The 17,562-nt window shown below is 38.6% G+C and overlaps 1 protein-coding gene and 1 pseudogene across 1 annotated transcript in view; both read right to left on the bottom strand.

Annotated features, from left to right (window-relative positions):
• Positions 1-17,562, bottom strand: part of GTF2F2 (general transcription factor IIF subunit 2) — a 166,650-nt gene that overhangs the window by 21,608 nt on the left and 127,480 nt on the right. Inside the window, exon 6 of the mRNA XM_004054462.5 lies at positions 10,372-10,471. Coding sequence (XP_004054510.1) covers positions 10,372-10,471 — 100 coding nt within the window. The remainder of the gene's footprint in view (positions 1-10,371; positions 10,472-17,562) is intronic.
• Positions 2,563-8,851, bottom strand: LOC115930449 (NADH dehydrogenase [ubiquinone] flavoprotein 2, mitochondrial-like; annotated as a pseudogene).

The raw sequence follows: 17,562 nt of genomic DNA, 5'->3' as shown, positions 1-17,562 counted from the left end.
CCAGCCTGGGCAACGGAGTGAGACACCGTCTCAAAAATAAATTAAAGATTTAACTAATACTGTACTACAAAAATATTATTGTTTTAATTAGTTAACTAATTTTAGAGATGGGATCTCACTCTGTCGCCCAGACTAGAGTGCAGTGGTGTGATCATAGCTCATCGCAGTCTCAACCTCCTGGGATCAAATTATTCTCCTGCCTTAGCCTCCCAAGTAGCTGGAACTACAGGGGCATGACACCATACCCAGTCAATTTTTAAAATTTTTTTGAAGAGATAGGGTCTGGCTATACTGCCGAGGTTGGTCTCAAACTCCTGGCCTCAAGTGATCTTCTAACCTTGACATCCTAAAGTGCTGGAATTACAGGCATGAGCCACTGCACCCAGCCAGTTAAATTTTTTTTTTTTTATAACGTCTAAGACAGGCTCATAATCCAAATTCTGCTCTGTGGTATCAGATAAGTAGTTCCAGTGTATGTGTAATTATCGAAGGGGATTTAAATAATTTCCATGGCCATTAAGTTATTAATAACTTATAGTTAGGACAAAACCAAGGTCACTGAGGTAATTTTTAAAAACTAAACGTGCAGAAATGGTAATCTTAATACTATATTCACAACTTGACACTACAAATAAAATTAACTGTACAAATAAACTACCAATGATATGAACTATTCTATTTAGGAGAAGATTACAGTTTTGAGATAATGTTATTTCTTCTCTTTTTAGCTCTTTGCCTTTTGGGCATTTTGTTTCTCAGTGGAGCTCAGGCACTGTAAGGAAATGATATTAAAGCAGTCAGATATATAACTTGTTGGCAGCCACTACAAATCTTAGTAAGATTGGAGTAGAAACAGCTTTTATATTGTGTGAATTTTAATTACCAATCTTCTATCCAATGATCACAGATCACTGCGCAACTGACTATATAGAAACAAATGTCAATTCAGAAAGTACTTTAGTCTTCAGTTACAAATTTTTACCAAAAAATCCACCATATACAATTAATTTTCACAACAGAACACAAATTATTATTATTATTCTTATTTTTTTTTGAGATGGAGTCTTCCTCTGTCACCCAGGCTGGAGTACAGTGATGCTATCTTGGCTTACTGCAACCTCCGCCTCCCGGGTTCAAGTGATTCTCCTGCCTCAGCCTCCCGAGTAGCTGGGACTACAGGCGCGTGCCACCACACCCAGCTAATTTTTTGTATTTTCAGTAGAGAAAGGGTTTCACCGTGTTAGCCAGGATGGTCTTGATCTCCTGATCTCATGATCCGCCCACTGCGGCTTCCCAAAGTGCTGGGATTACTGGCTTGAGCCACTGCACCCGGCCCCCAAACCTTTTCTTTTTTGAGATGGGGTCTCACTCTGTTGCTTATGCTGGAGTGCAGTGGCGCAATCTCACCTCACTGCAGCCTCCGTCTCCCGTGTTCAAGTGATTCTCCTGCCTCAGCCTCTTGAATAGCTGAGATTACAGGCGTGTGCAACCATGCCTGGCTAATTTTTGTATTTTTATTAGAGACAGGGTTTCACCACGTTGGCCAGGCTGGTCTCGAACTCCAGGAACTACAGGGGCATGCCACCATACCCAGCCAATTTTTAAAATTTTTTTGAAGAGGTAGGTCTGGCTATACTGCTCAGGCTGGTCTCAAACTCAAGGCTGGTCTCAAACTCAAGTGATCCACCCACCTCAGCCTCCGAAAGTGCTGGGATTACAGGCGTGAGCTACCATGCCCAGCCTATTCTTGACTAAAATGCAACCAAATGTTGAAAATCCTTTGTGGATTTGGTATATATGTTCAACCATCATTACTGAAACTGTAATCACTGACTAAAATTATAAATGCCACCCACTACCAATTAAAATTTATAATACAGACATCTATAAACTTCTAGATTATTGTTTGCAGAAATACTTTGTTTTGTCAAGGCAGTCTTTGTAAAGGCTTTTAACTTTTGAAGTGAGCATGACAACTTTGAATATCATGGTTCTGCATGTTAAATCCTTATGAGATATTATTCCCCCTCCCCTCAACTAATGCTTCTATTTCTGCCTAGTGTGTCATTATCTCTTGGGAGGAAATTATTTCTTTAGAATTGGTCAGTCCTTTGTGTGCAAATTCAAATGGACAAAGCATGTAGTATACTTATACTATGTATTATAACAGGCAGATATTACTGAAAAGCCCTCATGATATAGTCCTACAAACATCCTTTTTATTTCGGAAAATTCAAATTTATGCATAGAACTTTAAAAGATCAACCACTCAAACCCCAAATCTTAGTTCTGCAGACTAACACAGTCGGCTGCCACACTGAAGGAAACAGAGCATATATGCATAAAAATGAATTTCCTTTCTAGTTCCTGGGGGTTTACCTCAACAACCAGTTTACTAAGTAAGCTTTTCTTTTTTTTCTCTTACCCATCTGAGCACAGTTAAGGTTTTCGAGTTCTTTCTGGCCAAGAGCTTTTACCAGAAATAAGAAAAAAAAAAAATGAGAGAAAACTTATTTTTTCAAACTGTGGGGCAGAAATTCTAACAAAAAAGAGAAATATTAATTTTTTTTTTTTAGACTGGAAGTCCATATTTTATTTCTCTAGTGACATATTTACAGTTCAATATAAATTAAAGGCCTGCTTGTACACCAAATCCAGGTCCCTTGGGTGGTTCAGTCAAAGAGGTAAGACCTCCAGCTGGCTCACAAGAGAAGCGTCCACTCCTTGGCCCAGGTTTTGGGATTTTGCCAGCCTTGAGCTCATCAATAATTTCTTCAATATCCTTAGCTGTCAAATCCTCATAGTAATTGTCATTTATTTGAACCATTGGTGCGTTCACACAGGCCCCTAAACATTCCACTTCTATAAGAGTGAAAAGTTTGTCAGGTGTAGTCTCCCCAACCTTTTATTCCAAGCTTTTTCTGAATGGCCTCCAGTATGCTGTCAGAGTTTCGAAGCATGCAGGGTGTAGTAGTGCAGACCTGAATGTGATACTTTCCAACTGGCTTTCGATTATACATTGTATAAAAAGTTGCTACTTCATATACTCTCATTGGAGGTACTTGTAAAACTTCTGCAACCTTGTTCATAGCAGAGATGGGCAACCACCCATTCTGCCTTTGGGCTAAATCCAGGACTGGAAGAACAGCTGCTGCTTTATGGCCTTCTGGATAGTTTTTTACAATTGCCTCTATCCTCTTATAGTTTTCTGGTGTGAAATCAAATGGAGTATTAGGGTTATTCTCAGGAGTATCTCTGTGCACAAATAAAGCTCCTCCAGCTCCATTTTGCATAGCTGTCTTATGCAAATTCCTTACATGTCTTCCCCACTGGGCGGTGAGGCCAGCCGCCTGGGCCTGGAGCGCCGCGGAGAAGCTATTAATTCTTTTTAAAAGTTCTAGGTTTGGCCGGGTGCGGTGGCTCACGCCTGTAATCCCAACACTTTAGGAGGCCGAGATGGGCGGATCACGAGGTCAGGAGATCGAGACCATCCTGGCTAACACGGTGAAACCCCACTTCTACTAAAAATACAAAAAAATTGGCCAGGTGTGGTGGCGGGCACCTGTAGTCCCAGCTACTTGGGAGGCTGAGGCAGGAGAATGGCATGAATCCGGGAGGCGGAGCTTGCAGTGAGCCGAGATTGTGCCACTGCACTCCAGCCTGGGCAACAGGGCGAGACTCCATCTCACAAAAAAAAAAAAAAAAAAAGTTCTAGGTTTGCTAGAAAGAGGTTTCCTTCTAAGTACCATTACTGAACACCCCACTCTCAACAGGAGATGGCAGAACTATAAAAAGTTCTCATCTCTTTGGTTCAGTGGCTGCATACTAGAATTACCAAAGAAGCTTAAAAACTTAAGATGGCTGGCCTCCCCATTAGATTAACCAAATCAGCTTCTGAGGGTATTTTTGTTTTGTTTTTTTTTTTGAGATGGAGTTTCGCTCTTGTTGCCCAGACTGGAGTGCAGTGGCATGACCTTGGCTCACTGCAACCTCCGCCTCCTGGGTTCAAGCAATTCTCCTGCCTCAGCCTCCCAAGTAGCTGGGATTACAGGCATGTGCCACAATACCCAGCTAATTTTGCATTTTTAGTAGAGACGGGGTTTTACCAGGTTGGTCAGGCTGGTCTCGAACTTCTGACCTCAGGTAATCCACCTGCCTTGGCCTCCCAAAGTGCTGGGATTACAGGTGTGAGCCACCGCACCCGGCCTATTTTTCTTCTTTAAAAGCTTCCCAGGTGATTCTAGTATACAGCAACACCAAAAACAAATGTCTAGACAACAGAGGACATGATTCCTTATGAGAAGAAAAGGAATTCCTTATGAGAAAGTTTATAAGAGGCCATGAAATACATAAAAGAATGCTATGAAATTTACATAGGCTAGATACGATGTTCACAAAGTCAACCAGAACACACAGAGTCGCCCTTACTTGGATTCAAAGTTGGAGGGAGTTGCAAAGAACCTTACGCATCAGCTGACTCTATAACTTTGATTATACACCTTTGTGAGCAAAAAATTAAAAGCATGAGCTATGCATATATCTCTTTATAAACTGGACAAATGTACTACTGTATTTACAAATAGATATAAGCATACACAAGATAAAAAATTTTAAAGGGATGAAAGAATATACATAATTTTAAGAGTCAGTTTTGTCAAAACTACAAAATACCTTTTTGTTTTGCTCTCAAAATACAGTGATTTGCCTTCATGTTCTGCATGCTTAGTTTTTAAATACATTGCACACCGTGATAGCTTTGTATCAGCAATAGCTAAGCTAATATAACAAGGTACAACACTCACAAAGGTCAAGGGCCACTTTGCCAGTTATTTTGCAACAAGTCTTCAACTCTAGCCTTGGTGGTAAGGGCGGGGCAGCAAGAGGTCTGCAGGCTACATTTCCAAGATTCCCTTGCTAGCGGGTTTCCAGCTGGGGTTCTGCCAATAGGAGAATGAAAGTGGGAGGGAGGGAGATTTTTCTTCTTTTTTTTTGTATTGCAGGAGCACCTCCGCAGCAGGTTCCTGATCTCTTCTCCCTTTTGCAACTCCAGCCCATCCATTTGGTATTCCTAAATCATTTGTAACCAACTCCCTACGTTACATTCTTTTCTGCTTGGAATATCTAGAGTTGTTTTTAATTCCACCATAGACACTAACTGAGTCATCATTAAAGACAGGGCATGACAAGCCATATTTAAAATGATACTGATAATTCCCTTTTTGGAAGGGCCAAGTTCTTTTCAGATCTGATTACGTCATCACTGTTTGTCACCTCAAAGATTGACTGATAAACCATTTTTAGAAGCAAGAGAAGTTCAGTTTTTCACTTTCTTGTTCACATATGCTTGGTTTATTAGTATTATCTCTAATTGACAGTTTCTCTGCAGAAATCATTTGTTGAGACTGAGTTTAGTTAATAATAGATACTATAATCTGTAAATCTCTGAATTGAGCACCAACGCTAAAAAGCTGAAAGCAAATGAAAACATGAAGGCACAACGCTCAACCCCTCTGTCCTGTCCCATTTCTGCTCTTCTGCTGAAAAACGACCGACTACCACAGGAGCTGCAAAAAGATGCCAGGGTCAATCTACATAGTATTTCTAAAGCTCAGTTTCTTTCCTTTACTAGGTGCCAAACAAGATACATGTAAGTTTTATAATAATATAAATATAATAATTTTCCCCCTCACCCAGTGGGCCCTCTTGTAAACCATACTTTGACATCTCCGTTATTTCCCAATGTCTGTTTTCACTACTTCAAAGAATGGGGGAAATTTGATGTTCAAGTGTTTGTAAGTGCAGGATTAAACAAATTCCTAAAGCTTCCTAATCTTGAGTATATTAAAGTGAAGTGTCAATTTAAGAGGAGGATATAATCAGAAACTACAAGTTTTTTAAACACAGAATCCTTTTTATGTGACCTTCTCACCTAGTTAATGTTACAAAAAATTTACTGTGGAAAATGCTGACCTACATGAACTGATTCAAGTTTCAGACATTCAATGAATGTCTGAAGGTACAGGAAATGCCACATAGGGAAAAAAACCTGACATGTCATATCCTAGTAAGAAGACGGTTTTCAGGGGTGCGATTTCAATGGAGTATTCTAAGAGATAAAAATAATCATATAATTCTTTTTGGCCCAGTAGATGGTTTCTGAATGGCAAGTATGACAGACATTATACCCAGATAGTTTGTGAACTAAAAAGATAAATCTGAATTTAATTCTTAGAATAGCTCCAAGAACTAAATTGGATATTTTCTTTACATATATACAGGTAAATTCATCTATTTGCCATAGGTGGGTGAAAAAACTGTGGGTAAATGCAAGGTAGTTTCTTTCTGACCAAATGTAGGAACATTGTTTTTCAAATACATATGCAATTTCCCAGTCCCTCTTTCACTTTTTTGTACAAATTTTTTTTAATTTTTATTCTGAAAATTGCATTCAAAGAAGCTCAACTGTTAGAATGAAACACTGAGCTTCATGTTTATATAACTTTATCTGGCAAGACTTTCAAAACATTTCAACATTATATCGAGTTAAAATTTTTTATTAAAAGTCTTTATTATGTTTCCTCTAAATCATTCTTGCTGATCTGTGTTCGTTTATGTTTCTCAGTCTTTTAAAAGTCAATACCCTCTTCTAATAAATAACAAAAATGTTATACTCTTTCTATAGTTGGTATTACACTACAATACTGAATATGTTTTTTAAAGCTATGCAGGTGCCTATCCTGGTTTACTCCCGAAAGAAATAATGATTAAACATTCAAATGCAATGTGGTAGATTATAGTCAATCTTTGTTTGGATGTAAACATCTTAATCAAAGATTCATTACTATAATGACTCATTTTCACTATGACGACCTTAACAAAGGTTGGTATCTTGAACTAAAATGTCACTTAATGTTAATTATCTTTATAGAGGGTGCTATAGCTTTATATACTAAGGAGTTCAGAATATAATGTGTTTGTACTTACTTTACTCACCAGGGGTATGTATCTCAGACACGAAGTGGATATTTAAAAAGTACTTGTTTAAAGAAGGTAAATCTTAGACAATCAGTAAGGTACTATCATGGCTTTCTTCCCTTTCCAATCTTCCCCTTCCCAACATAACTTTATTGCTTACCAACAATTCAGGCAATACGTGCTCACTGTGACAATTTCAACAATTGGAAAAGATTTTATAAAAAAGAAAATTAGGATAAAATCACTGTAGATCCTACCACCCAAAAATAATGACTTAAAATATTTATTTAATGAATACCCAATTTGGGACACTTGTTTCCAATCTTTTCCTATCTTAAATAATAGAGAGAAGCATTATTGTATATATATCATTGAGCACTAGTCTCACTATAATAAATTCCTAGACACAAAACTGCTAGGTCAAAGGATATATCCTTTTATAGTGCATTTGACATAAATTACCAAACTTTCCTCTAGAAAGGTAATAACTCTTTACAGCCTATGAAAGTGCAGTCTTTCTTGTACCCACTGTAATAAAAATATACACAAGGGTAGAAACCACAGAGAAGCCTGGCCCATAAAAAGATAAAAAAGCTGAGTCAGGAGCTACAGAAGCAGCAAGCACACCAATGAGGAAGAAAGGCAAAAACAACTAAGATCTATACTGTTTTACAAAGTAGAATAGAATCTCTATTTACACGTAGCTACAGAAAACTGTACGTATTCCCATCCAACAGTAGAAAACACTACAATGGAAGAGGACAAAGACGTGGACTTTAATCTATTTATCTAAGTCAGAAAACAACAGAAAAATACCTCTTCTGGATCATCTGAAACCTTACCTGTCCTTTAGTTTACTTTCCTCCTAAAGCATAACCAGAGGCTGTAAAATGGAAGCTTGGCTGGATGCAGTTGAACTTTAACCTGGTTTGTTTAACTCACATAGTGTAGCAATTTCAAAATGTGAATGTATTTATATGGGTCATGTGCACTCCAGTTCACACAGTTCTAACACTGACTTTCTTAAATTTCATTGTTCCACTCGTTTAAGATATCTACTTAGCCCTACTCATTTAAGATATCTACTTAGCCCTAGTGGCATTTGCTACTTTCATATAAAATAACCATTCAAATATCATAAAGTAGTAGTTTGGTAGATGCTATCCTGTGTCACTTAATAAATGTTGATACTAAAGGCTAGTCTTTTTTTTTTTTTTTTTGAGACAAAGTCTCACTCTTGTCCTCCAGGCTGGAGTGCAATAGTGTGATCTCGGCTCACTGCAACTTCTGCCTCCTGGGTTCAGGCGATTCTCCTGCCTCAGCCTCCCGAGCGGCTGGAATTACAGGTGCCTGCCACCACTCCTGGCTAATTTTTATATTTTTAGTAGAGATGGGGTTTCACCATGTTGGCCAGGCTGGTCTTGAACTCCTGACCTCAGGTGATCCATCTGCCTTGGCCTCCCAAAGTGCTGGGATTACAGGCGTGAGCCACAGCACTCCGCCAAGGCTAGTCTTAAAGAAAATTTTCTTCCTAAACTCAGTATCAAAGGTAATCTTAAACAACAAAGTGGGATACAAAATTCCAACTGTTAATTGCTATTTGACTTAACTTGGGTATTTTATTTTCAGGAAACCATCACACTTATTACATTACAGATATTTCAAAACCCAAAACCCTTAGCCCTTTTAGCAACTGGTAATCACCAGCAGCGACATACACAGTGGTTAACAGTATGGCTCCTAAGCTAGACTGCCTGAGTTCAACACCTGGACTGATAAATTACTGGCTGCACCACCTCAGGTAAGCCAGTCTCTCTGCCTGTTACCTTATCTGTTGTAGTTTCTTCATAGGGTTGGTATGAAGATTAAGTGTCATTACTTACGAAGCACTCAGATCAATACCTGGCACAAAGTATATATAATATGTATGCAATAAATGTGTATATTGTATAATACATATAGTACATATAAGATACACAACAATAAAAAAGTCTTGAAATATAAATATACAATACTTTCCCCTTATTGGCAGGAGATATGTTGCAAGACACCTCCCTGCCCCACTTGGTGTCTGAAATTGTGGATACTACCAAACTCTATATATTATGGTTTTTCCTATACATACATATCTATGATAAAGTTCAATTTATAAATTAGGCACAGTAAGAGATTAACAAAAATAACCCATAATAAAATAGAATAACCCTAACAATATACTGTAATAACAGTCTGTGAATGTGGTCTCTCTCTCTCTCACTCTCTCAAAATATCTTGGTGTTCTGTACTCACTCTTCTTCTTTCTTTTTTTTTTTTTTTGAGACGGAGTCTCGCTCTGTCACTCAGGCTGGAGTGCAGTGGCGTGATCTCGGCTCACTGCAAGCTCCGCCTCCCATTCTCCTGCCTCAGCCTCCCCAGCAGCTGGGACTACAGGCACACACCGCCACGCCCGACTAATTTTTGTATTTTTAGTAGAGACGGGGTTCACTGTGTTAGCCAGGATGGTCTCGATCTCCTGACCTTGTGATCCGCCTGCCTCGGCCTCCCAAAGTGCTGGGATTACAGGCGTGAGCCACCGCGCCCAGCCTCTTCTTTCTTTTTATCATGTGTCAATAGATCTGTTAACCAAGAGGGCTACTAAGTGACTAATGGGTGGGTAGCATATACAATGTGGATATACTGGACAAAGGAATGACTCACATCATGGATGGGATGGCGCAAGATGGTGCTAGGTTTCATCATACTACTCAGAAGGTTGCACAACTTACAACTTATGAATTGTTTATATCTGGAATTTTCCATTCAATATTTTTGACTGTAGTTGACTGTGGGTCACTGAAACTGCATAGTTTTGAAATTGTAGACAAGGGAGTACTACTGTACAGATGGTCCTCACTTTGCATGGTAGTATGAAACCATTAAAATGCCTGTGAAAGCTGAAATCAGGCAAAGTGATCTTAATAATCAATGAGAAAAATTACTGCTGTTCCATGACCTTTAAAATTTTTTGTTAACACATTAAAAACTTTCTTATGGTTCATCACAAAGGTATAGAATAATTTTTAAAAATAGTAAAACTAATATTTAGTACATTGTAATTTAAAACATCAGCAACATTGAGAATTAAAGTGTTTTACTTATTTGTAAAAATTTATCAAGGGTACTTTAAACAGTGGTTGCCTTCTTTTTGCCATGATATAACTTGCAATGTAGAGTGAACATCTTTTCTGTACTTTTAGCAAATTGTCATATTCCTTACTAAGTCCAGATCAGGTACTGTAATTCAAGCACCTGATGGCAAGGTGTGTAAATTCTCAGGTTCTTTGGAAACCTAAGACTCTATGATACAGAAAAGAATGAAGATATAAAAGAATGAAAAGAGACAAGCAGAAGACTTACATTGTATTGATGATTAGCAACAGGTTTGTAATTGGTTGTTACAACTTTGTCCAGCTGTTGTGATAGCCTCACAGGTTTGGAAGACTCTTCTATTTGCAATCTGAAAAAAAATATAAGGCATTATTAACACTCTTGTTTAGCAGAGTGAAATACGAAGAGTTATTATTTCTATAATTCTTATTCAATGAAAATATATAAAAAGGTAACCTCAGAGGATACATTAGCCTTAATACTTTAAAAATGCACTGAATATACGTGACTATAATGCAGAAACCAGTACACAAGCTAAATATACAAACTAACTCATTATAATGCCACAATGTACTTTTCACCCGCTTATTATATAGGCGAATCTTAACCACTAAAACCAAGAAGCTAATCAGCCTTAAATTTCTGGGGGAAAAAATCTTCATGTAAAAATAAATCATCTTAAATTACATGGTCTAAAATCAATCAAGTTATTAATTCAAAATGTCTACTCAGCTGATAAAAGATAAAGGTAAATAAAAAGAGAATACATCAACACTCAAGGTTTACTGAACAGCACAGAGAGAGAACATTTCTATCATCACAGAAACCTCTATTAGACAGCACTGCTCTAGAACTACTGCAGGACACCATCTAAACTGATCCTGTCTCACAAAAAATTAAGAAAAAAAAAATTAGCCAGGCACAGTGCCTGTAGTCCTAGTTACTCAGGAGGCTGAGGTGGTAGGATCACTTGAGCCTGGGAAGTCGAGGCCACAGTGAGCTGTGATTGTGCCACTGCACTCCAGCCTGGGCAACGGAGAGAGACCATGTCTCAGAAAATGAAATATAACTCAAAACACTGCTTTTGAAAATATATGCCACCACGTATAGTATATTATAAAACAACAGTTGACTAGTACATGTATATTTAAGTAGCTATCTTAGGATATTTTGTTTTATATTAAGTATAGCAAGACTCATAATCATTTACTTATTTAGAAAATTAATTCACTTGGTATATCAGCACAGTAAATTTAAAAAACTGTTTTAAGGAAGGAAAAGTACAGCTTTCTAAGCCAACTATTTTAATGACACAAAAGTTATCACTGTACCTTTTAAACTCATCAGCAAGATATCAAAATATAAGATTGTAATTTTTTAAGAAAATTGCCTAACATATCTAGTTAGATTACAATCGAAGAATAAGTGTAAAACATAAGCATTTTTCGACAAAAGCTTGTTTATTATTTATAGATCCTCACTGAGAAACTACTCAAGAATTTATTTCAGTAAGAAGGAAAATGAATCCAATAGGAAGCAGTGAGATGCAATGGTTACAGCAAAAAAATTGAAAACCATGTTAGAAAATTGCCTTTAATTAAAAAAAAAAAGGCAGTTTTTTTAAATGGTGAAACTAACATGAAAGATGGGAAGGAAGAGATCAGACTGAATGCATTTTGTTTTCTAAATGTTCTGCAATAAGTATTTATTACTTTTATAACCTGAAGAAGTACACTTTCTTAAAAAGAGAAGAAATACTATAATTTCTTGGATGGTTCATTTGAAAACCACAAAAATGCTGGCTATTAAAAAATAATACAAGTTTAACATTATGTATTATTTTATTTGAATGGTACTTTAAATTCTTTGGTTCGATAAAATAGAAATTAAAAACAATTTCCATTTTAAATTCCTTCAAAAGCAGAATTAAGTATAAAAGGTGTCTGTATAACGTTCCTATTATTTAATTCCTTGGATGAAGATAATTCTCTATTTAATTCTGCTTATTTTCAGGTATATACTATCAAATTGCTGAGAAGATATAAGATATTTACCAACTGCCTTTTCAATTTGAAATCTAAAAATGCCTTAGGTTTTGTTTTTACCAAGATCCCCAAATTCAGTACACTCATTTCTGTATGGAAATGTAAATATTTAAATTATTCCAGTTACATATAAATCCATGCTTATCCTTTAAATACACAAGACAATTTACTTTATAAAGTACAAAAAGTTCTCTGAAAGTGTCTTTAGAAACTTACTGGATATGTAACCATAAATAATACTTACAATTATACTTTGCTTTTCATGTGCCACACAGAGTTTCTATGAACAAGGATTAAATTTTCTTGCTAAGATTGAGAAATCAACCAGCTAGAGTCTAGAAGGGAGATGTGCAACCCAAGGATGGATTTAGATTAATGATTCTTCGATGGCCTCTTACTATTCTCGGGGTGCAGCACAAGTTCCTTCATAGGACTTTAAGACTTTTTGGGATCTAGTCTCTGCATATCTCTCCAGTTCTCCCTAGCATTCTCCTGTATCTGCCTCTGGCTGCAGCTGTGCCACAGCCAGACTCTGGAAGGAGCCTCTTGCTGTCAATCATCCAGCAAGTGTTTACTGGGTACCCACTTCTGCCAGGCACTGGGTTAGAGGTTGGAGACATAGCAGTAAAGACTTGCTCTAGTGGAAGACAAGCATTTAATACTATAATTAACTGCAGTACTGAAGATGAACAAGGGTGATGGAGGGATGGTAGGACAACTGACTGCATACTGATAAAAAGAAAAGATTAATCCCAAGGTGTGCATTTTGAGAGTAAACTGGAGCAGAGCTGCTCATGCTTATAAGAGATAAGGCAGGCTGGGTGTAGTGACTCACACCTGTAATTTGGGAGGTGGAGGCAGGCAGATTACTTGAGGTCAGGAGTTCAAGACCAGCTTGGGCAACATGGTGAAACCCTGTCTCTATTAACAATACAAAAATGAACTGGGCATGGTAGTGCATACCTGCAATCCCAGCTAGTCAGGAGGCTGAGGCACGAGAATCACTTGAACCCAGAAGGCGGAGGATGCAGTGAGCCAACATCGTGCCACTGCACTCCAGCCTGGGTGACAGAGAGAGACTGTCTCAAAAAAAAGAAAAAAAAAAAGAGATAAGGCAAAAAGATTAGGTGGAAATGATTCCTCCAAGGAAAGTTATGTCAAAGCTTCTAAGAGATAAACCTTTAGAGAGAGAAAAAAGATTGAAGACAGATATAGGAATGTTTACAAAGTGTCAGGACAGCTAAATGTGTTAACTTGGTGGGGGATGGGAGTGGGTGGGAAACACAACTAAGTGTCAGCCTGTTTCTGAACACACCTGTGTCCTAATCTTAGCCCCCATCCCCCTCTAATGCAATCAGCTCTCAGGGGTTTGGCCTCTCTAAATGGTAATCTGTTATGTTGCCGCTAAATTATCTTCCCTGTTTCAGTCATCTCCACGATTCGATCTTATGAGACATTCAAGGAAGGAGGCATGCACTAGCTCCTTCCTTCCATATTAAATGATTGTTCCCATTACTTCACAATTTGAAAATTCCTCAGGGTTTCAGTTTGTTTAGTGAAGTGCTTCTTTATCAACGGTAGCTTATTCTGGTCACACTCTAACACTTGAATTTATTTGTAGCCACTGCATCCAGACTCAGGTTTATGCAGCATACTTTCCTTTCAATTTTAATTCTACAATTCTAAAAGCCAATTTCATCACTCACACAGTGTCATGCAGTTTTTATCCTCAAAGCATTTAACCTTTTACATAAAGGAAAACACTGACTTTTTTTTTAAAAAATAAAGAACTCATTTAAAAAATTTAACTGTTCTATTATACATTTAAAAGGCAACCACAAGGGTTTTAATTAAAAGAGGACAACTTATGATTCAAAACTAAAAAGGTTAATGTATGAACTAAAAATATAACAAAGAACTAAATCTTAAAATACTTTAACTCTCTTTGAATCGTTTAAAATAATTTAGCAGGGTCCTTAACACTAAATAATTCATTTAACACTATCTCATGAAGTGACAAGAACAACTGGCAACTCCATTTCATCACTGAACAATGTACTAAATTAAACATTACTGACCTTGATATGCTTTCAAAGTCAAGGTAAGGTTTATCTAGGTTTGTACAAAATAATATAATTTGGAAATATGTGGTTCGTAAACCACCACATATTTCCAAACAAACTACACAGAGCTATTAGGCTGACTTGGGAGCAAGCTAAAAGGCTACCCTGACCATTTTAAAAAATGAGTCTCCACTTTTTCAGAAAATTTAAAAATACAGTGTTGTTTTCAAGAAACAGAAATAGAAAAATAATGGCTGATCACTTAGATACAGCCAGGCTACATTTTACTTTGTTTCGTAAACCATTAAAAAAATACTTGGTACTGGCTGGGAATGGTGGCTCACGCCTGTAATCCCAGCACTTTGGGGGGCAGAGACGGGTGGATCACCTGAGGTCAGGAGTTCAAGACCAGCTTGCCCAACAAGGCGAAACCCAATCTCTACTAAAAATACAAAAAAATTAGCCAGGCATGGTGGCAGGTGCCTGTAATCCCAGCTACTCAGGAGGCTGAGGCAGGAAAATTGCTTGAACCCAGGAGGCAGAGGTTGCAGTGAGCCGAGATCGCGCCATTGCACTCCAGTCTGGGCAACAAGAGCGAAACTCCGTCTCAAAAACAAAAAACAAAAACCAAAAAAACAAAACACACAAAAACAAAAACAAAAAACAAAAAACAAAACAAAACAAAAAAACACAAAAAAAACTTGGTGCAAATTCAGAATATAAATATTCTTCAAATGCCAGGACTAACCATGCCTTCTGGTGTTCCCCACAGACACAGAGAAAGTGCTTGGAAACATACCAGTACATCTATAAAATAATTGCTATTCTAGTCATAAATCATGCATATCTATTTGTCACAATGTAAGACTATTAAGTATCAAGTAATAAATTTAGTCAAGCTTGAACTAGTATTCATTCTAATGAAATAAAACTCCATTTATTTAAAAAAATCAGGCCAGGCACGGTGGCTCACGCCTGTTATCTCAGCACTTTGGGAGGCTAAGGTGGGCGGATCATGAGGTCAGGAGTTCGAGACCAGCCTGGCCAACATGGTGAAACCCCGTTTCTACTAAAAATACAAAAATTAGCCAGGTGTGGTGATGCACGCCTGTAATCACACCTACTCAGGAGGCTGAGGCAGGAGAATTGCTTGCACCCAGAAGGTAGAGGTTGTGGTGAGCTGAGATCTCGCCACTGCACTCATGCCTGGGCAACAGAGCGAGACTCCATCTCAAAAACAAATGAACAGACAAACAACAACAACAACAAAAACTGCAATTTTAATTTTAGGTAACTTCAGAATGGTATTCTTGGAAATTCAAGTTGGTGAAGTTTGAAAGTAGTCCCTAAATTATTTGCCTGAGTTATAACATCAAAAACACTAAAATACTTGGGAAAAAATAAAATACAGGATACAGGTGGCCGGGCATGGTGGCTCACGCCTGTAACCCTAGCACTATGGGCAGCTGAGGCAGGTGGATCACGAGGTCAGATCGAGACCATCCTGGCCAACACGGTGAAACCCTGTCTCTACTGAAAATACAAAAAATTAGCCGGGTGTGGTGGCACACACCTGTACTCCCAGCTACTTGGGAGGCTGAGGCAGGAGAATTGCTTGAAGCCAGGAGGCGGAGGTTGCAGTGAGCTGAGATCCAGCCACTGCACTCCAGCCTGGGTGACAGAGACTCCATCTCAAAAACAAAACAAACAAACAAAAAAACCAGGTATCTGTCTAACAGAATAGCTTATATTCAGGAAGCTTAATTTAATTTGAGACAGTCTCTGTCTCCCAGGCTGGAGTGCAGTGGTGTGATACCAGCTCACTGCAACCTCTGCCTCCCAGGTTAAAGCGATTCTTGGCATTACAGGCATGCGCCACCACACCTGGCTGATTTTTATTTTATTTTTTGTATTTTTAGTAGAGACAAGGTTTTGCAATGTTGGTCAGGCTGGTCTCGAACTCCTGTCCTCAAGTGATCTGCCCGCCTTAGCCTCCCAAAGAGCTGGGATTACAGGCGTGAGCCGCCGTGCCCAGCCAAGAACCTTAACTTTTTTTTTTTTTTTTGAGACAAGAGTCTTTATCTGTCGCCCAGGCTGGAGTGCAGTGGCGCTTATCTAGGCTCACTGCAAGCTCCGCCTCCCGGGTTCACACCATTCTCCTGCCTCATCTTCCCGAGTAGCTGGGACTACAGGCGCCCGCCACCACGCCAGGCTAATTTTTTTGTATTTTTAGTAGAGACGGGGTTTCACCGTGTTAGCCAGGATGGTCTAGAGCTCCTGACCTCGTGATCCGCCCTCATTGGCCTGCCAAAGTGCTGGGATTACAGGCGTGAGCCACCGTGCCCAGCCAATGAAGCCTAATTTTAAAGTGAATTTACACAGAGTAAAATCTAGGAAGGCAAGTAGGAAATATATGGGCTGTCGTAAGTATTTTAAATCCTAAGATTAATGAAAAATCAGAGAATTTTTAAGCAAGGAATTAAATTTGTGTTTTAAAAATATTCCTCTGGCTACTATTTGCAGAATAGAATGGGGCAAAAATGGACATCACTGACTAGGAAAGCTACTGTAGCAATCCAGAGGAAAGATAATATTCACTTGGAACAGGGTGATGGTAAAGGAGTGGGACTCAAGTTAAACAAATTTAGGAAATATTTTGAAAATAGATTCAATAGAAAGTGGCGCCTAAGTAAGATAAAGGAGAAATAAAGGCATCAAGAATAACTGGGCTCAAACAATATGATACCACCTTACTCCTGCAAGAATGGCTATAATTTAAAAAATAAAAAAATAGGCCGGGCGCAGTGGCTCATGTCTGTAATCCCAGCACTTTGGGAGGCCGAGGCGGGCGGATCACGAGGTCAGGAGATCGAGACCATCCTGGACAACACGATGAAACCCCATCTCTACTAAAAAAAATACAAAAAATTAGCCGGGCATGGTGGCGGGCGCCTGCAGTCCCAGCTACTCGGGAGGCTGAGGCAGGAGAATGGCGTGAACCCGGGAGGCGGAGCTTGCAGTGAGCTGAGATCCGGCCACTGCATTCCAGCCTGGGCGACAGAGCGAGACTCCGTCTCAAAATAAATAAAATAAATAAATAATAGATGTTGGCGTGGATGTGGTGAAAAGGGAATACTTTTTTTTTTTTTTTTTGAGATGGAGTCTCGCTAGTCGCCCAGGCTGCAGTGCAATAGCGCAGTCTGGGCTCACTGCAAGCTCCACCTCCCAGGTTCACGCCATTCTCCTGCCTCAGCCTCCCGAGTAGCTGGGACTGCAGGCGCCTGCCACCACGCCTGGCTAATTTTTTGTATTTTTAGTAGATACAAAAAAGA

This window comes from Gorilla gorilla, chromosome 14, assembly GCF_029281585.2.
Source record: "Gorilla gorilla gorilla isolate KB3781 chromosome 14, NHGRI_mGorGor1-v2.1_pri, whole genome shotgun sequence".
In the NCBI taxonomy this organism is placed as follows: domain Eukaryota; kingdom Metazoa; phylum Chordata; class Mammalia; order Primates; family Hominidae; genus Gorilla; species Gorilla gorilla.
The sequence above is the reverse complement of the archived record's forward strand: the minus strand, read 5'-3'. Positions and strand labels throughout refer to the sequence as shown.